This window comes from Buteo buteo, chromosome 23 (genome assembly GCF_964188355.1).
Source record: "Buteo buteo chromosome 23, bButBut1.hap1.1, whole genome shotgun sequence".
Lineage (NCBI taxonomy): Eukaryota > Metazoa > Chordata > Aves > Accipitriformes > Accipitridae > Buteo > Buteo buteo.
Genome location: NC_134193.1, coordinates 2261703 through 2283289, shown reverse-complemented (window position 1 = coordinate 2283289; position 21587 = coordinate 2261703). Strand labels below are relative to the sequence as shown.

At 49.6% G+C, this 21587-nt stretch overlaps 2 protein-coding genes across 3 annotated transcripts in view; both read left to right on the top strand.

The window, feature by feature from the left end:
- Window positions 1-21587, top strand: part of CR1 (complement C3b/C4b receptor 1 (Knops blood group)) — an 89457-nt gene that overhangs the window by 17340 nt on the left and 50530 nt on the right. The window contains exons 14-22 of the mRNA XM_075055942.1: window positions 856-1044; window positions 1566-1757; window positions 2400-2499; window positions 4210-4292; window positions 4792-4986; window positions 5201-5260; window positions 5379-5507; window positions 5617-5805; window positions 6130-6213. Of these exons, the coding sequence (XP_074912043.1) occupies window positions 856-1044; window positions 1566-1757; window positions 2400-2499; window positions 4210-4292; window positions 4792-4986; window positions 5201-5260; window positions 5379-5507; window positions 5617-5805; window positions 6130-6213 (1221 nt within the window). The remainder of the gene's footprint in view (window positions 1-855; window positions 1045-1565; window positions 1758-2399; window positions 2500-4209; window positions 4293-4791; window positions 4987-5200; window positions 5261-5378; window positions 5508-5616; window positions 5806-6129; window positions 6214-21587) is intronic.
- Window positions 9284-20749, top strand: LOC142043973 (uncharacterized). 2 transcript variants are annotated; one of them, XM_075055893.1, is made up of 15 exons: window positions 9788-11686; window positions 12090-12281; window positions 12935-13126; window positions 13363-13459; window positions 13628-13713; window positions 14152-14343; window positions 14937-15008; window positions 15592-15618; window positions 16300-16363; window positions 16544-16654; window positions 16922-17113; window positions 17393-17488; window positions 18757-18873; window positions 19769-19958; window positions 20129-20749. In XM_075055893.1, exons 1-15 carry the CDS (start codon window positions 11368-11370, stop codon window positions 20147-20149), a joined length of 1968 nt encoding a protein of 655 aa, XP_074911994.1. In that variant the 5' UTR covers window positions 9788-11367; the 3' UTR covers window positions 20150-20749. The 2 variants fall into 2 exon arrangements, with proteins under 2 accessions (XP_074911995.1, XP_074911994.1); XM_075055894.1 differs by lacking the exons at window positions 18757-18873; window positions 19769-19958; window positions 20129-20749 and adding exons at window positions 18396-18537; window positions 18665-18729 and having other exon boundaries at window positions 9284-11686.

Genomic DNA, 21587 nt, shown 5'->3' with positions numbered 1-21587 from the left:
TTTTTGTTTCACTAACTCTGCTTATGGAAGATCTGTGTTGCATTACCCTCAGGCAAATAACTAAGTAGGCATTTTCCTACCCTGGATACAGCTTGGGGCTGGGGGGGGTGGTGGTCTTTTCTGCTCTGGTAGCATTTGGTTTTGGTAAAGTTCTGCTAGTCAGCACTCGCTGCCAGTCTCAGGTCAAATAAAAGGGTTGAGTTATTCCCCCATTCCTTACGGTGCGGCAGGAGGACCGGGAGGCTTTACCCGAGCCTGTGGATGACAGTCGTCCCCCACCCATGGCTGCTGTCCGTGTCCCTGCCAGAGGCTTTACCTCCGTGGGTGTTCTGGAAAGGTTTCCACTGCTCCAGAAGCTTGGCTGAGTCTTCTGTGCTGCATCTCCTCCCAGCTTCAGAAACAGCTCCTTGGAGCCAACGGTTCTCAGCAGAGCAGCACAGAAATTGCTGCAATGAGGTCTGGAGAACCAGGACGGGGGAAGCACCCAAGCACCCTGAGCTGGGGGGCACTCGCCGGGGCATGGGGGTCTGACCACCTCGCACTGCTCCTGGCCTTGCTGGGGCTCCTAGGCATGCCCGTGGCTTGCGGTGAGTACCGGGGCACAGGGTGCGTGGGGAGAACCAGCGGGACCTGCCTGCGTCTCACCTCACTGCTTGGGGGCTGGGGTGGGTGATGCCACCACCCCCAAGCCTGGGGACCCATCGCTAGATGTTCTAAGGGATGCAGCCCTGCCCGGTGCCTTTGCCCGGAGGGGAAGCCTGGACCAGCCCAGCTGCCCACCTGGGATGCTCGCTGGGGATGGGGAAGGGGTCAGGGAACGGGGTCCTCACCCGAGGGGGTCTTCTCCTGCCGCAGATGACTGTGGGCCCCCACCTCGCATGACCCACTCCAGACCGTCCAGTGACGAGCAGGCCAGCAGCTTCCCCGTCGGATCCAGGGTGACGTATACGTGCACCGAAGGCGCCATCAAAATCCCCGGGAGGTCGGACACGATGGAGTGCCTGCCCGGCGCGCGCTGGTCAAAGCTGCCCGAGCCCTGTGGCCGTAAATACCTCCTTTCTCTGAAACACGGCTCCCTCGCCTGTCTCTCATTTGGCTTAAAATTTCTGCCCCTTACGGTGGCTGCTCTGCAGTGGCACCGTCCTCCTGGCGAGGTACAAACCCACTTCCCTTAGCCGCTGTTCGTCAGAGCTGCTGGTGGGTGCAGGATCCGTGCCTGTCGTCGAGGGGGTCGGTCCTGGAGCCCAGGATGCTCGCACACCTCCCGAGCCCCGGGCGGCAGAGGCTGTACAAGCGGCTGCAGCGTGTGCTGCCCCACGGCACGTGCATGCAAATTCTTATTTTCTACTAACAGCTTTGCCTGTGCAGTTAATGCATCTTCATCCGCGCTTTGCAAAAGATGCATTCAGCAGAATAGCAGCCTGGTAAGAAAAGAGAAGTAACCTGCCATGAATGTGAGGAGCTTTCCAAAAGCACCGTAGTGAGAGCTTTTCTGTGATTCCAAGGTTTATTTTGCATGCCTCCCGGTGGATGGCTCTTTCAGGCCCCCTTTCCTTGACTGCCAGGGAGCTGTGCTGCGCCGACAAGGTTGCGGTTTGCTGCCCTGTCCACGGTGGACGAGAGGATTAATTTCTTTCCCGTTGGGACCAATGTGAGCTACGTCTGCCGCCCCGGCTACGAGAACACCTCGGAAAGTTCCCCCACCAGCACTTGCCTTGAAAACCTGACGTGGTCGGAAGCTGCCGAGCTGTGCAGGAGTGAGTATCCGTGCTCCGCTCCACTTGCTGAGAAGCAGGTGTGGAGTTCAGAGCAGGTCAGGTACCTGCTCCCAAACTGCGTGCTGCGATGCAGCCGGCTTGTTAACATCCCAACAGCTACATGCTTAATACAAAATTAGGTGGATATTCCTTGACATTCATATTTAAGACTGAACAGCAGGAGTGTCAATAATGTTCTTTTTTTTTTCCTGCTGGCATAAACAGATCTGGTTTGATTTTCATGTTAGGAAAAACGTTTGCATCTGGTCAGGGCATATGCACAGGACAAATGCCAATTTGCAATTCTAGTGTTTAACTTCAAAATGAAGACAAAGCACGTTTCTCGGTGAAATCCATGTAATGTTAAGACTGATGATGCGGCAGCAATACATTTGTCACAGTCGAGGTACTTACTGCCAAACTATCGAGATGCAAATATCTCTGCAAATATTCTCCTCTGCCCTCCTGTGAGATGCTCACCGCTGTGAGCGTGGAGCCCTTACGGCGATCCACACCTCCCACGTGGGAAGTCAAATGCTTTGGCACCTTTGGGTATAACCCCCTAAGTCTGTCCCTTATTTAGCCTTTTTTATTTCTCCACCACTGTGTATTACCGCTAACACTGGCCTCATTCTCTGGCAGGGAGATCCTGCGGAGACCCAGGACCGCTGCCCGGTGGCAGGATGGTCGCTCTTACAGACTTGAGGTTCGGTGCAAGAGTGAACGTGTTCTGCGAAGACAGGTGAGTCACGGGGCAATGCCCCAAGCTCCGGTACACCGGTGCTGATGCTGGAATACAAACTCCAGTCCAGTGCGATGAACTTGTGGACACGGGCTGGGCTGCTATTTCACAACATATCACTCCTATGGTGTTGCTCCGCGTGCTGAGCATGGGTCTGCTTTTCCCACTTGAATCACAGCTTTGGGCTGGGAGGGAATAAGACACAGCTGGAGGGAAGGGACCAGGATCTGAATTTATGGCTGCCTTTTCCTTCAAGTGTCATCCAGAGGAAATTTAACTGCCCCAGGGTATCTATCCCAGCAGTACTGTCAGTTTATAACTGTAGACTTCAAAACAAGTTACTTAAAATATTTCAGCCTAACATATTTGAGATATATTGAATAAAAAGGGGTTCTGCTGGCATTTTTAAAATTCAGTGATGTTCAGCTAGAAAACTGCAGTGAAGCACACTTTCCGTCAGTCAGTGAGCTGACTCATGCTTTCTGCCTGCTTTCAATCAGGGCCCACATGCAGTAGACTGACCTGCAAAATCAAGCTCTTGCAACTCCAGCTAGTATTCCTCCCTCCCTAGCAGGAACTAGCTGGCATTATCTGGCTTGTTCTGCCAATCTTTGCAGCTGCTTCAAATATAACAGGGGTTTTTTTCTCCAGATATTCCCTTAGGATGGACTTTGAGGAAATGACAGCATGTCCCACCCTTCTAGGATTCAGCTTTGGAAATACGCATCAGGGTGGAGGGATAATATTATCCATCTAAGCATGATCAGATACTATCAATCATGTCCAAATGATGAATTTTTTTGAACAGGAGGATGTAATTCAGAGATTGGGGAAGGTGTCGGTGCTGTCAGAACAGGATGCATTAGCTTCCAGCAAGCCAATCCAAAAGCCACGTTAATGAAATCAGGATCCCTATTGCCCCTCACTGGTCCCTGCTCTATGTAGTGGAGGCATTGAGTATTTGCAGGGACCAGCTGGGAAGGTACGCAGGCAGTCTGCTGTCATTTGCTTTTCTGGCAAAACTTTAGCAAAACAGCTACACCCTTACAACCCAAAAGCAACGTGCTAGGGAGGAGGTGGGACTGAAGGGCGCCGGGCACCCCGCTCTCTGCCACCAGCACTGCGGGTTTCACAGATCCAGCTAACTGACCTCGGTAATGCAGCCCTGCCGCGAAGCGGAGCCGCAGTCCGGGCTGAGCCTTGGCCTTTAGAGATGCCGCGTGTGCTCAGGAGGGAGCTCTGCGCCTCGTCACCTCGTCCTGGTGGGTGACGGTGGCGTGGGAAAGGCACTGGATGCCAGCAGCCTGAACTCCAGCACTGCTCTCCGCCAGGAAGCAGGCAGGAAGAAATAGTCCCTGATTCAGCAAATTCAAGCCTGTTGCATCCATGTGGGAATCCACCCCTAACCTCAGCACTGTCTGCCATTCACTGTGTGCTCTGCTACCCACCAGCTGCGGCTTCTCCATGCTTGCAATGGAAGATACGGTCTGCGATGAGTCAAGGGAGAGAATCGCCTAAAAATAGATTAACAAGGATCCTGGCAGAGAGCAAGGTGATGGAGCTCTCCTGCTAACCAGTCTGTATCTGCGTGTCTGCTTGCTTTAAAACTGCTTTTCTACACTCCTGATCATACTGGTACTGGGGGAAAAAATTGTTCTTGGTTTCTGGATAGCTACACAATTTTTTCTTTTCTTGTGTATTTTCACTTAGGTACAAATTAGATGGGAGGCATTTCATCCAGTGTCAGCTCAAAGGAAACGACGTTGAATGGAGTAAACTTCCAACTTGTAAATGTAAGATTAATCCAACCTTGCTTTTGACTTCACTCCAGTAGATCCTGCATACTAGACTAGTCTAAACTTGTCTTCATACATTGTTTTTGTTGATATTATGTGGCAGATCTGTCACCAATGCTGCAGCTGAGAAATATCCATTTTGCTGCTGACACTGTATTTCAGCCGTTTTGTTCCCACAAGATCAACATATTTGCTCATGCCTTAAGGTTGCAGTGAAGGTGACAGGATGAGATTTTGAGGAATCCTGAGCCAGGGCATGGCAAGTTGCCTGTTTATTTTTGTGACTCTTGGAGTGAGAGGGGGAAAGATGTGATAACAGAAACCCTTTAGAAACAAGAAAGAGATTATCAAGACAGAAGGCAGTGCTAGTTACCTATCTTCAGTTGTCCACAAAGTTTATCGTCTTCAAGAATCTTAGGTGGACTCAAGAAACATTTTGCATTTTCAGTGTTACTGAAGCTTTTAGCAATACTCATGTTGACCTTCTTTCCTGCAGTAATTACCTGCTCTTCACCTCCTCAAATTAGCAACGGAAAGCATGATGGCGAAGGTGTAGAAAAATTTGCTTATAACTCAACCGTGACTTACAGCTGTGACTCTGGCTTCCAGCTCTTCGGAAATGTGAGCATCCGTTGTACGAGTACGGACAAAACAAATGGAGTCTGGAGTGGAGCTGCGCCTGAATGCAAAGGTGGTTTCATCTGAGTTTAGTATTTATTATGAGCTCAGTATTTAGTATGCACCAGCTTAAAATATTGTGAAAGCTTAGTACAGGGCATGTCAGGTGTAAGTCATACTGCAATTTTAAAGAGAAAAAATGCAGTGCTGCTAAAGTGAGTAAGGAATGTACGGTCTGTGCAAGAAAGGCGTAGTGCTCCTAGCAATACTTACTCTTTATACCCTAGAGAAAAGCACGTCTGTCAAACTTGGAGCAAAAGAAATGGAAAGGAGGCCTCCTCCCCAAAGTGAGTTGAAAAGATTGTACATTAAGTCCCACATTTCCCAGCTTAATTTGCTCCTTTATCACATTTCTATGAAAAAGCCACTCAATGAATTTCACACCACGATTTTCTTTCTTTTCAGATTCCCATGGAAATGGCATCCAACCATCTAAGAAGTCTTTCAAGTGGGAAATGAAGCTCAGCCTATACAAAAAGTCACTGCAAAATACCATCTCCTTCTCCCACTCTTCTTCTTTCTCCAGGACACCAGGTCAGTCCTGGAGGCTCATTTGGAGTTCGGGGGAACTCATCAATGGGACTCACTGGTTACTGCCAGTCCTGTAGCTGGAGTTTTCATTTTTTCCCACATTTCTTTTCAGTGTCAAGGAGCTGTGCTACCTCGGCATTCAGATTCGTTGTACCTTTGTACAAAACCCAAAACTACTATTCTGCTGGGACAAACCAAGGAGCCAAGTGTCTTCCAAAGTACATGGGCATCTCTGGCATCCTCCCACAAGCCGGCTGCTTTGAAAACTTAAAACGGTCTAAAGTTGCATCATTTTGTGGAAGTGAGTGATTTTTTTGCCATGTTCTTTTCTTATATAAGTTTTCTCTGTATAATTTATATTTTTTGCTGGTTGGACATCTGATTCCAAGCTCAGGTTTGACTGCATTGACCTCCCCCTCTTAAAAAAGCTTTGCTTTGTACGAAATGTATTTTCCTGTATCAGTTGTTTCCTTGCCCTTGCGTTATTACAGATTTTAACTCATTTTTTGCCATATTGCAAAGCAAGAGATAACTTTGTACCATGTAGCTTTAAGAGTGCCAGGGCTGCTGTCCTTGTTCCAGCAGTGAGAGGCAATGCACTAACACTAACCTTGTTCCACACCAGCGAGGTCGTGGGCAGCCCGGAGAAGCTGGACATGGCAGAAGTGCTGCTACAACAGATTCCCCATCCGTTGCAAAGGATTATTTTACCCATAAAAAGGGTGAGTGTCAGCTGTGTTGAAAACAGTGTCTGGGTGGGAAAAATAAGTGTGTAATGTTAAGTAACAAAGACAAAACGCCTGCTGGAGGGTCTCGCTACCCAGCTGGAGACTGGATGAAAAGCATTTCTCTGGTGTCAAAGTCCAGCTGAACTTGCCCATCCCTGAGCCATGTCTCGGGTCAAAACCAGAAAATCTGTCACCCCTGTTGTGGTGGATTTTGTGTGTGAACGTGCTGAGCCCGGGGCTGTACATGAGTGTGACGAGGCAGGTGCTTAAAGCCCAGGTCCAGAAATGCCCCCATCGCAAGGGCAGCATGGCCAGGAGGGATTTTCCCCATTTCCTGCATCATTTTGCAAAGGTGGGGTTTGTTCCAAACTTCTAGCATCGCCAGGCTGATGGCTGGGACCAAAACCCCAAGGTATTTGTCTGGACTGTTAAACAAGGAATCAAAGAATCCCACTTGCGGGGTTAAAGGCAGGGTAACAGGCTGCACGGTTGGGCACTTGTGGAAGTGTCTGTAGGAAAGAAGTCGCAGTGGTATCAGTGTAGGAAAAGGGCTCTGAGAAGGGCTTTGCAGGCCTTAAAAGAGATGAAGTGTGGTGATGTTGGGCCGTTGGTAGGAACAAATGAAGGCTAGAAGGATCCTGGATCATACAATACGGAAGGAAAGGGGAAAACTTTGTCCTTTGTTTTGGCCTAAAAGTTTCTACTTTGCTCTACTATGTAACTTCAGAATGAAGATTGATTTAAAAATCTCTTCCTGCTGATTTTTCTCTTTTTACTCTTTTGTCATTCTTGGCACTTCTTCAGGAGATCGTGTCAAAGCAGCAGCTTTGATCTCAAGTGTGAGGAATGCCACTTTGTGTTGTACTTCAGGAACTTGGCTCTCCTGCCCCAAAACACGGGTCCTGTAAAATCAGCCCCTCGGTAGCAGAAGGCTAGAGCAAGGGATGAGATGGGGGAAAATGGAACACTGCCTGAAAACTGCCTCTAGTGTTTGAAGGAGGAATTGTTTGGGGCCTTTTTAAAGTGCAGTGCTAAAATTCACCCCCAAACCTGGTGGGTTTTTAAAAATCTGGGCAGAAAGCTTCACTCTCCTTGAAGATACAGCCAGGCTAATCTTCACGTGAATGTTTCCTTCCCCCAGGCTGCGTATACGGACTGTGGCAAGTGCACAGAAAGGTTTATCTGCAGTTTTGAAGCAGTTTATTTGTGATGGGTCTCCCCTCCTCCAGCGATGCTTTGACGAAAGGATCCCCGTGGAAGGAACCCTGGGAGGAGGCATTTGCACTTTCCTTGCATGGTTGCAAAGACAACTGGCACGTGCTGCTCTTCCTGCCATCTCACTGCAGATGTAGACAAGACACGCAGTTAAATGGGATCCCACCTATCTAAATATATTGTTGTCTTTTAAAACAAAAATAGTACTGTAAGCATGAAGCTTGTAAACCCTTCACCGTGTTCTGTTTCTAAAGTGTCCTATGCAATGGTCGTACTTGTTAGGACTCTGACGCTTTGCTTTAAAACAAAGAATAAGCTAGATCAGGTCTGTCCCATGTACATGTACAAAATGTATTTTTTGAATTGTGATATGTTTTAATGTTCCAAGAAATTGATTGAAAATTACTTATGCAAGAGTTGGCTAATCCCCACAGTTCCTTCTCCCGAGTTTTTCTCTTTCAGCGGTTTCCTCCTAACATCCCAAATCCAGTTACAATTCCAGGCTGACCTGACCAGCCTTTCTTCAGGCTGGAGTTGGGAAGCGGCAGTTTCTCAGAAACCCCCCAGGCCTTCTGCAGAATTTCTGACAGAGCTCGGTTACGTCACAACTCGTCCGACTCGGTGTTTCCACAACCACCCATTTCCTTGCTCGCTAGCAACTCCGATGTGCTGCCATAACAGTCACTGTAAATACACAGACTCACAGGACAGGCTGTAAAAGACCCAAATCTCTCTGCTGAACTGGGCTACTCCCTTAACTTAGGAATTTCTGGCTGTAGCATGGTCTGGTTGCAGATACACCCATGGTAGCTGCCAGCAGGGTTGAGCTGAAAGCAAAATACTGACTTCCTTGTCTTGCAAACTTATGAGATCATTTCTTTTAGGAAATCATAGTATTTTACAGGCTAAATTGAATTTATATTTTTAGTACTTTAAGCACTTTCTTTAGCAAAAACTTTTTTTTGTATCATACATAAATTCTTTGCAGTTTATATTTCTGTTCAGATTACATGAAAGATAAAAGCCGTGAGTGGTCTGGGTATCTACTAACCTCATACTGTAAAGGAGCTACTTTTGCTTTCCAAACAGAGGAAGGCAGCTCTGTAATGCTGCAGTCTGTGAGCACATCAACTCCGCACAGACACACAGAAGTAATAACTAAACGTAACTCTCCGGCATTGTCATACTGCAACAGAGAAACTGGAAATGCCAGGTTTATGTTATTGGCTGCTTATAGTCTTTGTCCTATACAGCACACTAATTGCCATATATTTAGGTGCCGTTCTGGGGTTTTATTTACATTTAGTAATAAATGGTAATTGTTTATAAAGGATAACCTGTGAATTCAACTGCTTGCTGTTCCCTTTTCATATTTTATGCTCTTTTCAGGAAGGTATCAGCTTTTGGAGATATCTTGATAATGGTCAGATTTGCTGTTCAATCAGTTCTTTATCAGCACTCTTCCTTATTTATTTTCTAAATGGCCTCCTACACAAGTTTAACTTGATTTTAAAAAAAGCGGGGGAGAGAAAGAAAGAAAGAAAGAAAGAAAGAAAGAAAGAAAGAAAGAAAGAAAGAAAGAAAGAAAGAAAGAAAGAAAGAAAGAAAGAAAGAAAAAAAAAAATCCATGCAGTAATGTTTGGGAATGTGAGTGTTTCTAGCAAGTGGTCTGAAAAAGAAAGCTGGAGCGATGCATACCTGCCTTAATCCCATTTAGCCATCCTGGACGCGAGCTCTGCAGCCCCTCTGCTGCGGCTCCCCCAGGCAGCCCGCGGGGTCTGTCCCAAAAAGGCTTTGGGAGCTGTGGGCGCTGTCCCAGGCTGCTGCCCGGCACGGGGATGCAGGAGTGCGTGGGAGCGGACAGGGAGCCAAGGGTGGGTTTCTGCGGAAAGCCAAGAGCAACTCCGGCAGCTCAACCCCTGTTTTTCCTGGCTGGTTTTGCTGGAAAACCTCACGATGTTCCAGTCCGAGCCTGGCAGCGTAGGTGCAGAGAGCAGCACGGGTCAGGGTCCCCTCTGTGCATGTTTTCGCTTCTGCCATCGCCATCTGCTTGGCCTGATTTCTGCAGCATGGGGAAGGGATGTCAGAGCAAGATAAAGCAAGTTGCCCTCGGTGGCTCCAGCTGCGCAGATGTGGACCTGCTATCAGAGGGCTCAGCTGCTGGGGCAGCTCCTGCCTGGGAGGTTTCGGTGCTCAGTCAGTTACTGGGGCAATACAGGGCAAAATGGGACAGCAAGGGCGGGTGGCAGAGAGGCAGAGGGACGGGCTGGTCCGAGCCTGACGGTCGCGGCAGGTACAGATGTCTCCTGCGTGGCCTCAGGTAGGAAAGCAGCCTGGGTCAAGGGGTTAATCTGAACTCGCAGCAGGGGGATTTCGCCGAGTTGAAACTACAGCGGCTGGTTCTTCTGATGTACGTGCGAACCAAGCCGCTCCCTGAGGAGGCTCGATGTTACAAGAATTCTTTGCCAAATACTTCTTAACATCTCGCTAACCCGTGCCAAGGTCGCTGCTGTAAGCTATTACAAGAGAATTCCCCAGCATTTAAAACATATTTTTTCCTGGTAACAACTCCCTTTTGCATTATGCAGCCACCATCCCAATTCAGACCTCAGGTGACCAGTGACCTGTATGTCATTTGTCTGCATGTTCACAAGTATTTTAAAGGAATACATTATCCAGGCTGCTTGACTTCCCCCTTAAGAAAATGCTCCTTGGCCTCATTGCAAATGCTTTTGTTGCATATGCTTGGAGCTTAAATTGTACTGGAAAGGGAAATAAAGTGGGGGAAAAAAAAAACCCACCACAATAACTTTGAGCCTCTCAGTGGAAACATCACTGTTTCCTGGATAACAAAGGCAAACAGAGGGAGGCAGGAAGGCGCAGGCAGGCAAGCTGCTGCTGGCTGCCCTTTCCTCGGGTTAGGGTGACACATCCCCCTTATTGGCAGCGCAGCCCAGCAAAGCGGGATGACACAGCAGATATAGCCACAGCCTTTCCTTTGGCTCTCCCCATAAGTCCTGGGGGCAGGGGTCCAAGAGCGGCTCTGTTTTCCCACGCAGTCACAGAGCCAAAGCCACAGATCCTATGCCTGGCCGGGCCCAAGGATATCCCCAAGCCTCTGCGGGCAGTGCAGCGTCTCCTTCGAAGAGTTTTGTGTCTAACTGGGAGAGTTACAGTGGAAATGCTGGTATCCCTGTGGTCTTGGTTTGTGCATAGGTGTTAATAGAAACAGCTTAATTAGCAGCTTCAAATTATTAGCAGCTGATTAACGGCCCTCTGCTCTCCCATGCACCCCTCAGGCTGGAGGAGAGCCACCTTCTCTCCTCTCTTTTTGCAGAAAAACCTTCACGGAGGTCTGCTCCTAGGGTCAGGCAGGTGACACTTGAAGACAGTTTGGGGGGTCGGGTGGGGGGGCTGGTGCCCCCCAGCTGTGCTGCGCTGGGCTCCCTGGGCCAGACTCTGTGGGAGAGGACAGAAGGCACCGATGAAGATGCAGCTCTCGTCCCTGCACGCAGCAGAGCCAGGGCTGGGGGACGAAGGGGACCTTCTCTACTCCTCCCGGCTTTGGGGCATGCTGGAGGGTTCACAGCCGGAGACGACAAGACCCAGATGCTGCCCTTCTTGGGTTTTTTTGTTTGTTTGTTTGTTTTTGTTTGGGTTTTTTTGTTTGTTTTTTTTGTTTTTTTTTTCTTTTCCTTTGGGACTTGATGGCTTTGGAGGCAGGGGTGGCTTTAGTGGAAGGTGCAGAGAAGCAGTTTGAAAGAGAGCCGGAGGCAGCGGGTGTCTGGAGAGCCCCACTGCGTTCCTCTGGATGCCGAGCATGTCTCCTGGAGCAGGCGTGAGGAGAACCGTGTGCTTCAATTTAAACCCACTCCCGCTTCCAGCCGCGGGTAAGACATTCATCACAGCATTTCCCCGGGATGAGACCGCAGGGAGCAGAACGGGGCTCCACGCCTCAGGAGCCGCGCACCCCGTGGCCGAAGGAGCTGCCAGCGGCAGCCACCGCTGCCGCCTCGCACAGCCCACGGGTGCCAGCAGCACCCACGCGTGCTCTTGAGCAAGCTCTCCCCCTCCCTGCGGCTCCGGGAGCGTCTCCCCTCCCTCTTTCCTCCCCGCCCCGCCGTGGCTCCCTGCCCGATCCTCTCTGCCCACTCCCGGCAGCGATGGGCTCCGGGCTCCACCGCTCGCTCCTGCCCACGCTGCTGCTGGTGCTGCTGGTGTTGCTGCCCGAGGCGTGGGGTGAGTGCCCGGGGAGTTTGTGTGTGTGTGGGGGGGGGGGAGTTCGGTGAGCCCTGTCACCCCCCCCGGGTGGGCTCCGTGCGGGTGGGTGCGGGTTCCGTGTGCTCCGCTGTGCTGGGTGCCTGTCGTGGGTGCGTGTGCTCTCGTGGGGACTGGGAGGGTTGTCAGGCATTGGGACAGGCTGCCCAGGGAAGCGGTCGAGTCCCCATCCCTGGAGGAATTCAAAAAGCGCATAGACGAGGTACTCCAGAACATGGGTTAGTGGGCATGGATGGTGGTTGGACTCGATGATTATGAAGGTCTTTTCCAACCTAAATGATTCTATGATTCTGGGCTGTGCGCTGCCCGGGGAGCTGGCGCAGGCAGCAGAAGCCCCGCTAAATCCAGGTTTATCTGGCTACAGGTGACTGTGGGCCGTTGCCAAATATAACACACGCGGAGCCCCCAGAGGATGAGAAACATCGGGGAAGCTTCAGGGTCGGCTCCAAAGTACGGTACAGCTGCCTCGGAGGTTACGTGAAACGCCCCTTGCTGTCAGATACGATACAGTGCCTTGCAAACTCCCAGTGGTCCAACCTCCCGGAGTTTTGTGGTCGTAAGTATTTCACTTTCTTGAAACGAGTTGCTTAGAGACGCACGCTGCTTATGAAAACATTTACTGCTTTAGCAATCGCTGTTTCAAGGGTTTCCCCATTCAAAGTGACACACAATCGAGTTGTGGGTCAGAATGTCTCGCTGTTCCTTCCTCCTAACTCTGCTTAGTCTGATGGTGCCAGGTGCGAGCACTTGCATGTTAATAAAAATAGATGGGTAGCCTGGAGAAGCAGAGGAAAGAGGAGCAGAGCTGTAGTGGCGAGCGCTGGTGCAGCTGACTGCTGACACATGAGCTAAATAAGGGGGAAGGTTTGGCATTGGGGATTTGCAAACCTCCACGGTGAGAACTGGCTGCACTTCCCCACCTCAAATGCTTCATCGGCGGAATTGGCAAGGGAGGTAAGCACTGCACTTGTGAATGATTGAAAGAGAGCAAATATTAACATTTAAAATCTTTTTCCATTAAATAGTCATCTAGGAATATTTTTGAATTACACAAATTACCAATCACCTTCTTAAAAATATTTGTGGTATCCCTATTCTCAGGGAGGCTTGTGTGTTATCAATTAGATTTATGTTTATACATAGTTGAATGCAAAATATTGTTATTTTTACTTTGTAACTGTACACTTTGGTTGTCTTCGTTGTTGCTAGGTAGCTGTCCCGGCCCGCCACGTGTGCATTTCGCTAGCATATCACAAGAAGATGGGATGCAGAACTTTTATCCTGTTGGTGTCTCGGTGAAGTATTATTGTCGCTTAGGCTACGAGAATACCACAGGCCAGCTGCCCACCAGCACTTGTTTTGACAATTTAACATGGTCAGAAGTCCCCGAGCTGTGTCGGAGTGAGTGTCTCCACGTTGTTTCATTTTCTCCAGCGTCCTCCCACAGCTGCATCTGCAGCACTGTGTTCTGAGTGCCACGTCTGATTTGTATTTTAGGATCACTTTTTTTTAAAGACATTTAGCATGAAATACCATCAGATGCCTGGTTTGACATTGCTATACTGTCACAAAAAGTATGTCTGTGGGTTTTTCCCCCATCCTTGTAGCATCCCACGGATAATCTTATTCTTTTTTAGGGAAATCTTGTGGTATTCCAGCGAATCCAGAACATGGCAAGGTTATTACAAATGATCATCTGTTTGGTGCAAGAGCAGATGTAGTTTGTAACCACGGGTGAGTGTGAAGCCAGCTGCCCGCTGCATCCCGGTGACCTGGCCAGTCACTGGTGTGCGAGCCGGGACAAGGGGCTCTGCCTGTCGAGTCCTCGGCACTTCTGTGGGGTGACATGTCCTTGGTTGGTGACAACAAACTGATTTGGGGTTGTGCCCTTTACCCTTGCAGGTACACATTAAAGGGAGCGTCACGTGTCATCTTGTGTTCCCCAAGGGGAGATGGAGTTGCCTGGAGTCAAATTCCAGCTTGTCAGGGTAAGTGAAGTTGGCCAGCACTCAACTGGAAATACCAAATATTCCAACTCGGAAATACTGAACCATGTGTTGATTTTACTAAACGAAGTCAGGTAAGTACCTCTGGAAGGGAGCCAGCTGGCATGATGAAAGCGGGGACTAGCCAGCAGCATCGCTGGTGCCTTCTGCACATGAAAGACTGACATAAATGAGCAACCCAGGGGCCTTGGTGTCCCTGCAAGCTGCCGCTGCCCCTGTGTACGCAGGACAGCAGGCTGGGAGGCACCTAAAAGCAACTGCCTGCTGAGAGGGTGGCCAGTGCTCCCATTTCAGCCCCTGCTCCTGCGACTGGTGCAATGCAGCCTGTGTGCAAGCAGCCCTTGGGTTTTCCTCTCTTCACATCGTGGAGAAGAGCATCCCAGGGGTCACCTCCTGAACTCTTTTCTTTTTCTCCCCCAGCTATTTCTTGTCCTCCGCCTCCAGCTATTCCCAACGGGAAGCACGATGGCAATGGTACGGAGTTCACGTACAACTCAGTCGTGCTGTACACGTGTGACCCTGGGCTCCAGCTTGTGGGAAATGAAACTCTGCGTTGTACAACGGAGAACAGTGTCGATGGCATCTGGAGTAGACCTCCTCCCGAATGCAGGGGTGAGCGTTGCTGGATAATCATCCTGTTCTCAAGTAGTTTTTCTTGCTGTGCAGTTAATTAGTCCTAATTCCCTTCCCTCAGAAAGGGAAGGACCCCAGTTTGGACAGGCATTCCCGTAGGGTTTGTTGCCAGAGGAGCAGCATCTGCTTACAGCAGTGATGGTTAGCAAGTCTGTGCTTTGCAAGGTGCCGAGCTCTGCTGAAGAACACCGTCAGCACAATCGTACACAGTTTTACGTTTTTCCCTTCAAGAGAAAAAGGCAGAATTTTAATAAAAGACGTGCGAAGTGTATCAGTAACTGCAAAGCTGGTGGACTAAACCTTGGAATGGATTTATAGCTAATGTCCAACAACACCGGGGCAATACGGCCAAGCAGGACAGCAGAATCCCCTCTATCCATAAGGCTTGTATTGTCACCAAGAGCTCCCTGTGTGACTCTTCCACAGCTCTCACTGTTGTAGCCACAGATACACAAGTCACTTGCCCATGCTACATTTACTCCTCACTGAAGTATTATATATATTATGTATAAATGGAAAATTATATAAAATATAATTTCGAGTGGTTTTCCTTTATTTTTTTCTCTATATAGTGAGGACTACAGCAGTGACAAACCACACTGAAGCCCTGGAAGAGAATATAGCAGAGAATCGTTACTGGCTAGGTAAGAGTTCAGGAGATGCTTTCTGCCTCAGAGTCCTTTTAATTGCTGTAATTGCACCCACATTGGGTGCCTGTGACTCCACACACTGTTGGATTTCTGCTCTCACTGTGCCTTCTTCATTTCTTTTGGTGGGTCCATCTTCCAGTTTCTAAGGGGGTTGCACAGGCTTGTTCCCTGGTCTAATCCCCTTTTCTCTCTGCTCCCAGCTGAGTCACTCCCTAGCTGATATGATACAGGGTAGGATTTTTGATGCTTGAATCTCCCTCCATGCAGCCGAGCATCTCAGTAGAAACCACAGACGTTATCTTGGCTGTATTTGGACGTTGCTGAGGGTGGAGGTAGCCTGGAGTTACGGACCTCAGCTCCGTTAGTGGAGAAAGGTGGGGTGAGGGACTCAAGACAAGCATAATGATATGTGTGTAGTTAACGACCTCATTGTTTTACAGCATTTTGTCTTCTCAGCAGTGTTACGGTTATCTGGGTTTAAATAATATTGTTCTGTGGGCATAGATAAGGAACTTCCCTGTTTAGTTATCAGCATTGTTGGCTTCATTTTTTTAACATCAATTTTCTTCTTGTCTAGCAGGTATCCTCATCCCTAGTTGCATTGGTAAGTAGTTTAAAATTGAAAATATACTTTCCTAACCCAAAGCTGTTATTTGCTGTTAGATACCTGGAGTCGGTGGTTTTGGTTTATTCATTTCACTGCCCTAGTACTGAACGTCTCTGGTCAGGATTCAGGGGGTTCTCTGCTGTTGGGTAATGCAGCAGCATTCCAAGCAACTGGATGGATTGTCTATGTCTTAGTATAAAACATTACATCAGTTGAATATGAAATGAAAGAAGCCAAACCACAAAAACTGTATGTCCTGTCACTCTTTAATTGATAAATTTGCTTTAAAAGGCCTTGGCAGACATTGAGAGATGAGAGATCGGTGAAGCCTGCAACATCCTTGTTGCAAAAGAGATCAAGTACTAAAAATGGTATGTTTAAAATACAAAAGAAACAGGAGGCTGTCTATAAAAGCACTAAATAAATGAGGATCACACCCTTAACAAGTTCATCATGGCATCACACTTAGCAGCGGTCCCTGTGCTCCGTGTTCAGAGACACAAGAGGGTGTTTGCATTATTCTGGCTGAGGGAAAGCCTCTGGGTGGTGACAGGCAGCCCCAGAGCAGAGAATTTTGCTGCTAGTCTTTTACCAAAGTGCAGTATTTTTCTTAAATTACATACCAAATTTGTTGCTTATTTTGTTTTTGTTTTTTTTTTTTATTTCTGTATTTTTTAGTTGCTGCAATAGCCCTTGGAATTCTAACTGGGATCATTGTGAAATGGAAAGACAATAAAAACCAGTAAGCAAGCCTAAGCTGCCCCTTATAAATCATAAGTTTCCCTAAGGATAACTGGGTATTTCCTTTTAAGCTCTAAGTGATAGTAATTACCTTCAGTATATACTTGAACGGTTGGTACTATCTTTCCATGTTGCTAAGTTGCTTTTTGTTCTATGAATTTCTTCCTTTCTGTCTCTTCAGGTCTTATAATATGCATTTACAAAAGCACGAGATGAAGGGAAGGGATCCACCAATGCACCCAAAGATAACTGACGATGAGAAGCAGCCCGTGCTGTGGCGTTCCTATTTTTGGTAGGTTTGCTTGTTCACCTGCCCAAAACCTTGTGCCACTCTGCCGACTATACCCACGGATCTCACCGGTGTTATTTCTAGCTACGCCACACCGGCACGGCACATCTTTATGTATTTTTTGACTCTAAAATGCCAACGCCTCTGCCTCTGCGATGAACACGCCGCTCGCCAAAGAGGCGACGGCTGCTTCACACCGGGGTTTGGTGTTCGCCAGCTACTCTCGGGGCTCGGGCAGGAGGGATTCCCCCATCTCTGTCTCGCCCGCAGCCACGCGACGAGCTGCCACGTGTGTCCCACCTGCGAAGAGCAGCTGCACGCCGCCCTGGCCCCCCGCGCCGAGCCCGCGCGCGGCGGCTGCGCATTCTGCGAGGACTGGCTGAGCACCCGGCCCGGCACGCCGCGCACCTACTCGGTCCTCAGCATCGGCGCCGGGGAGAGCCGAAACCCGACAGGCACGAGGTACCGCGGCCGACCGGGCGCTTGCTGCCGCTCCCCTTGCACGGGTCCATGGGAAGCAAAGTGGGGGGAAAGGGGAGCTTCTTGCGGGGGAGAAAGCATCTGTACACGGCTAGAGCGGGTTTTGCGGTTTGAATTCCTTCGGTTCCGTTAAGTCCAGTTTTAGCAGTAGAAAGTATTTGCTATTTAGGAAAAAGCGGTTCCGTAGGGCAGTAGTCATTCTCGGAAAGCCATGCGTTCGGGTGGATTCAGGTTGTCTTCTCCCTCTTTCTCTGCGTGCAGCTCTCCTGCCAAAGCTGCAGGTGTGCTGAGGGCTGATGGCACAGGCGAAGCTGTTCCGGAGCGGAGCGAGGCAGAGCAGCCCATGGACCACAAAAGGTCTGTCTTCCATCTTCCACTTAAAAACACACAGATGCCACGGTGGGCTTGAATAAAAATCATTTCAGAGTAGAGTAGAACTGTATTTATTTGGGTAGAAAATAAGGGTATTGTACACCTCCTTGTTTATTCCCACCTGTCCTGGTCTCAGCTGGGATAGAGTTAATTTTCTTTCTAGTAGCCAGTATAGTGTTGTGTCTTGGATTCAGTATGAGAATTATGTTGATAACACGCTGATGTCTTCGGTTGTTGCTAAGTAGTGTTTAGACTAAGTCAAGGACTTTTCAGCTTCTCATGCCCAGCCAGCAGGAAGGCTGGAGGGGCACAAGAAGTTGGGAGGGGACACAGCCAGGGCAGCTGACCCAAAGTGGCCAACGGGGTGTTCCAGACCGTGTGGTGTCATGTCCAGTGTATAAACTGGGGGGAATTGGCCTGGGGGCAGATTGCTGCTCGGGAACTAGCAGGGTATCGGTCAGCAAGTGGTGAGCTATTGCATTGTGCATCACTTGGTTTTGTATCTTCCAATCCATTTATTAGTACTGTCACTTTATTATTGTTGTTTTCTTTCTTTCTGTTCTATTAAACTGTTCTTATCTCAATCCACGAGTTTTACTGTTTTTTTCCGATTCTCTCCTCCATTCCACTGGGTGGGGGAAGTAAGCAAGCGGCTGCACGGTGCTTAGTTGCCGGCTGGGTTTAAACCACAACACCACCTCTTTCCTGTCTTGATCCTGTGTTGAGTATTACAGCATTTACTTACTTTTAAAACACTAACCTCTCTGCTTTCCCCTCCTAAAACAAAGGAGCTCTGGGCAATTTTTGTGCTTTGTTCTTTCGGTGCTTTTAAAAGGCATTCTGCACGTGCACGTGTTTCTCGTATTTCTTTACTTGTGTTGCTTTCTGGCAGTTGCAGCGTACGCTGCCGTGCCCCGACGCTGCCGGCAGCGCTCAGCGTGCAGGGCCGGCCCAGAGCTGCCCTCTCTGCTTCCCCTCCGCTCTGTGAGAGCAACGCCGAACTGCAGCGTAATTGGGTTTGCAGGTTTGATGAGGTGAGAGTGGGAACCGGGGCCCTAGCTGTAAAGAGGCATAGAAACTTCTTGTACACTTTAGCAAAGCAAGGGAAGTTTGTGATAGAGCTAATTCCAGGTTTTCATCCTGCTTGGGACGGTTCCTCAGTACCAGGGAAGCCGGAGGTGCCCAACTTCACGGCGATTTTTGAGTCTCCCTTGAGAGACTCAATGCACATCCTCAACGGTGCTTCTCCACAGCAACCATCACGTCTGTCCCACCTGTGAAAGCTGGCTGCGCGCCCACCTTGGCCAGTGCGAAAGCCGTCCCGTGGCACCCGGGGAGCGGCCGGGGGGGCCCCGCCGGCAGGACGAGGGGTGAGTGCGCTGCGGCCGGAGCAGGCGATTCCTCTCGGCAGCCGGGCACCGCGGTGTGCACCGAACGTCCTCCAAACTGAGAGTTAACCGCTTAACTTAAAAATACAAATATGGCGGAGGTGCGTAAATGTGGTTCCGCTTGCTTACAGCTCGGTATCAGGGTAAAAGCGTGGGGCCTGCTTGCAAGCAAAGAGAGGTGGAACTGGTGTGAGGTTTATTTGGAAAACGCTTGTGCGGTTTCTTTGGGCATCTCTGAGCCAGCTTGTTCTCCCAGCTGTCCTCACTTGGCTCGGCGTCACGTCTTCGCTGGCCCGTGATGGAGCTCTGGTTTCAGTTAAGTAGCAAAGAACCTGAGTGCTGTAAGAGACTCTGCAGCGTGGGCCTTCTGTTTACCCAGCTGCCGAGTGCTTTTTCCATCTCTAGGCATGGTTAGTTTGCTCGGGGCAGAGCAGTGATGAGGTGAGCAAAGTGATGCTGTACGCTCAGGCAGTTTTTTGACACCTGCCCATGCGAGCCTTGTGCTCTCTCAGACCCACAAAGCTTCCTTAACAGAGTCATCACGGACAGAGGCAAATTCAAATAAATATTTGGTTAAAGCAAACATGGTTTGAGGTGTGCATCCACCTGCTTTAGCTTCTGTATGTACGCACTTCTTTTTACCAATAATTTATTTCATGCTGCTCCCACGAGTGCTTGCTATTAGCCCTAACCCTGGAGGAGCCATTTCAGTTCTGCAGTCGTGAATCACTACTTGTTTGAGTTTATAAAGTTAGTATTTTTGAAATTGCTAATGAAACTAGCTTTTGCGGGTGCCAGAGCCTGTGCGGTGTGGCTTGGCAAGGAGCGCTTTCCGACACGAACCCGTGGGGGCTCACCCCCGTCTCTCTCTCCACAGCCCCCAGGGTCCCGTCTGCCCTCCCTGCGCCGGCCGGCTGCACCTCTCCCTCATCCACCGCGACACGGCGAGCTGCCCCGTGTGTCCCCTGGCCAGAGAGGGGTCCCCGGCTCACCTCGTCCCACGCTGCACCCCCGGCTGCCACGTCTGCCCCGTCTGCACGGCACCCACCCACGCGCACCTCTGTCAGGTACCAGACGGTGGGGACCTGCGCGGGGGCACCCAAAATGCCCTTCGGGTCACCGCGGCCGGGGGCCAAGCTGCCGCAAACCAGAGGCTCCAAGGGTCATTCCTCCCAAATCCAAGGGGCTGCAGCCCACAGCAGTAAACCCTAATTAACTGCTCGTTTCCCTGTTGCAGGATAAATGGCGACAGCTGTAGCATCCTTAGCGGCACAAAGGTGGTCGGAGAGAAGGGAGAGTTGCTACACTAACTCCTGATGTCAGGGATGAAGTTCCAAGTGCAATAAGGCAACCTGAAGTCCAGTGTCTGACTTCACAATCAAGAATTTCTTTGTGAAGAAGCAGGAAAATCAAACATACTTCAAATCCAGCTGGGTGTTGGTTTAATGTCTACATTTTCATTTGTTTTGGTACGGAAAAACTATTTTTGCAGCTCTTAAAGTGAGGCTTTAAAAATTCAGTAAACGTTTCTTTCCACTAGGAAAATCATTTCATAGTAAACACTCTCTTTGCACAATCTTGCAAGATTCACTTATATTTTTAAAACTACTTTTTTACTGAGGTTCCTTTACCAGTGTGCAGATACGAGTGCGAAAATTGCAGTAGTTATAGTAAAACTGTTTTGTAATTAAAAGGAATATAAAATAAGCCATACTGGTATCCTGGCTTGGGTTTGGGTTTTTTTCATATTTACTAATCGAACCTTCTCATAGAGCACTTTAAATGATTTTGCAGTCTCATTCTTTGCTGGATGTAATCAGCTGCTCAGGTAATTGCTGCTGCTCAGATAATTGCTGCTGTTGTGTTGCACTGTTGTCTGTAGCAGCGTGCCTGGCCTTTCCTGGGAACTGCGATGACGGAGGCGAGGCACCGCTGCTGGAGCAGAGCCCATTTCCACCCCAGGCAGTATCGCAGTATCGGTGAGGTGCGCGCTCCTCTCCAGGTGTGACCTTCCCCTTGGTCAACCCCAGGTATTCTTGGACCGGTCATATTCTGTACCCAAAAACAACAGGGTGCGGCTCCAGCAAGGAGTTCAGAGGATTAAACTAGCTGCTCCCCGCTTGGTGTTTGCTGGCTTGTGCTCCTCGTTTTGCTTTGACATGGGGACAGCATTAATAGTCATAACACAGAAGCTGTAAAAATCGCCTTTCTTCTTTATTGGTGTTTGCCAAGAGATTGAGTTTATTTGTGTTCTGGCGGGAGACAGGCAGCGCTACGGGTAGCACAGACAGGGGCCGTGCAGTTATCTGATTCTGCTGTTGTATTTGTCACCAAACTGGGACACAGCACATTTCCGTGGGCTTGTGCCGACGGGTGCAACCTTGGTGCTGCTTTGAGGAGAGGGAGAGGCAAGGGCCATCGGAGCGCCTGAGCCCCCCCGTGCCCTGGCTGCCGTCCCTCACCGTCCCCTTTTGATCGTCCCTTCGAACCTGGGGCTGGGGGCGGCAGGGGCTGTTCCGGGGGTGCCAAGCGGTCCCCCCAGCGTGCCCTAAGCCTCACCGAGCTGACGCGGAGGGAGAGGTGCGATGAAAAGACGTGGGCATGGCGCGACGCGGGTGTAGCGGTGGTTCAAGCGCCCTCCGAGCGCTGCGAAATCACGGGGAGCCTGGGGTGGCCTCGTCCTGTCCTTGAGTGGA